Raw genomic sequence first — 2545 nt, forward strand, 5'->3', positions numbered from 1 at the left:
ACACTGCTGAGTCCATCAGTAGTGTGTGGTTGTGTTTATGCAGCTCAGATCAAATCATCACTAAATGTTTCCTTCTTGTTGTTCCAGGTTTGATCATCAGAGCTCAGATCTTCATGAACAATCCAGGTTTTTAGTGAATCTGTTCTGTGCAGCAGCAGAGAGAGAACAGCAGACAGGAGAGAAGATGCTGGAGATGTTAGCCTCAGTGTGTAGATATGAAACATTTCCCATTTGGGACGAATACATTGATGATGATTATGTCATGTATCAGAGAGACTTCTTCCTGGATCTGTACTCCCAGATGAAGGACAGAGAGACTAAATCAGGTCTGAGTCTCCTTCCATCATTACAGTCAGTTTTCCAGTCAGCAGCTCCTAAAGTCTGGACCATAAAGCTCTCAGAGAGAAAGACCTCCATCCTCCCGGAAGTGATGAAACTCCAACCAGAGAAGAAACCAGTGGAGCTGACAGACTGCTCACATGGAGAGAGTGAAGTGAGGAGTTTCCTGCAGTTTCTGCCTTTTATCTCACAGCTCAGGTACAGTCACTTTATTTCACTTTACTTGTTTAATTATGCAATAACCTTTTAGTTTCTGACTACAAGTCTTCAATATTCATAAACGGCATCATCACGGTGATATCAATTTGTGAGTTTTCTTCAGTGTTATATTCACACATTGAGTCTTTATTCACATAGATGAGTATTCCAGATGTTGAACGTCAGTGGTTGTGTTGGGTTTTCTTTTATGTCATCGACGGACAATAAAGACATTTGATGTTTAATGTCTTCGGAGTGTTTGGGCGTTCACTTTTGTATGGATTTCTAGTTGGCTTTCATCCCTTATATGTGGCTACATGTTGAATTTTAGTTCTGTAACAGCACTAAATCTGTTTCTGCTGTGCAACACTGATATATCTTTCCTAATCAGACTACAAATAATAGTGGAACTTTGCAGAAGGTGAGAAATTGGGAGGTGGAGGGGTTAATTATTGTTATCTAAGAAGAATTTTATTGTGAGGATAATCTCAAATATTCCCAGATGTCAGATTTTCCTCTTGCTGGCTCCATTTCAGTCAATCAAGTTTCAGCACGTTTCAGCAACAATGCAGTTCAAAGAGATTTACATCATAAAATCACAATATAGTTATTAAAAAACAACATAATCTACAATTGAGAAAACCAGTAACAAACATTTTTATGAGTGCCATCAATACACATCGAATATGTTGGTCAATGTTCATTTTATTTGGCCACTGAAGACAAATATCCTCTGATGCGTGACCAAATGGACAACAACACATGACACAGCAAGGCTCATTGCGCTTTTATTTTGAAAACCGACACGCAAAATGAAGCAGTTAAGAGACCCATTCAATGCGAGGCCTCGTTTGTTACCAGTTAAGTGGTTTTCAGCAAGATGACACAAGCCTTGAAGCGGGGCTTCATCGGACATGCCCCCCTTTTTACTCGGTACTCGCCTCGAAGCCTGGATTCAGATAGCCCATCACTAATCCATCCATTTTCTTCCGTTTATCCGGGGTCGGATCGTGGGGGCAGCAACCTAAGTAAGGCGGCCCAGACTTCCCTTTCCCCAGCCACTTGTTCCAGGTCCTCTGGGGGAATCCCAAGGCGTTCCAGGCCAGCGAAGAAACTTGAGCACTTTTTGCACTGCAAGGAACGGAACGGCACGGCACGGGTTCAAAGTAGGGTCGACCGTTTTTGCATTAGAACTTCCGACCCGGCTCCTTGGAACCACAAGAGCTGTGGTTCCAATTGGGCCGGCGAAATGGGGCTGCTTAGAATTCAACAGTTGATTGATTTAGAGTCAGCCATTTTGTTATTATTTTGGTGTAAGACGTTGATCGAGTCTAGCTGGATGTCACGAACCTGTTCTTACTGTATTTTGTAAAGAGTCCTTTTTTTAATTAGGCCTGAGCAGCTAAGCGCTGCGAAGGCCTATTGTTTTCATACTGTTTATTATTATGCTTCCGCCAAATAAATTGGCTTTTTGGGGGCTTTATCATATTCAAAAACTCACCAAACTTGGCAGACGCGTCAAGTCTGCGTGAAAATTTAGTATTTTAAGGTCTTAGCTAAAATCGCAAAAGAAACGACTCAACAGTGCCACCTAGCAACTTTCAACAGACCCTTTCCCAATGCCTTACTTCATTGTACAGACTTGACATTTGATACACTTGTAGAGCTGCCAAGACGCTCAGAATTTACAATTAATGTCATAGTGCAAGTATCACAGGAAGTCGGACACTTTGGATTGAAGTTCCGATTTTGACCCCATTTTGGCCGTTTACAGCCGTTTGATCGAACTCCTCCTATGGATTTCTATAAGGCATGGCCGATTAAAAGCTATCAAAGGTTTGCGTTTTTCGTGCCTGCTAATCGGGGGTTTCCTGGGGTCAAAGTTCACCTTTTCGCCATGAAACTAGATGCGGTTTTAACTCCTACACCAGAGGTTCCCAAACTGTGGGGTGCGCCCCCTAGAGGGGGCGCCGTGTCATTGCAAGGGGGGAAGCCATCTGGATAAAAA

At 42.6% G+C, this 2545-nt stretch overlaps 1 protein-coding gene across 2 annotated transcripts in view; it reads left to right on the plus strand.

The window, feature by feature from the left end:
* The window catches only part of LOC106951189 (uncharacterized), a 26919-nt gene that overhangs the window by 6684 nt on the left and 17690 nt on the right, over positions 1-2545 (plus strand). For both annotated transcript variants that reach the window (XM_015038570.1, XM_015038571.1), the window contains exon 2: positions 88-537. In XM_015038570.1, the coding sequence (XP_014894056.1) occupies positions 88-537 (450 nt within the window). The remainder of the gene's footprint in view (positions 1-87; positions 538-2545) is intronic.

This window comes from Poecilia latipinna, unplaced genomic scaffold (genome assembly GCF_001443285.1).
Source record: "Poecilia latipinna isolate Pla-1442-1.1 unplaced genomic scaffold, P_latipinna-1.0 Scaffold445, whole genome shotgun sequence".
In the NCBI taxonomy this organism is placed as follows: domain Eukaryota; kingdom Metazoa; phylum Chordata; class Actinopteri; order Cyprinodontiformes; family Poeciliidae; genus Poecilia; species Poecilia latipinna.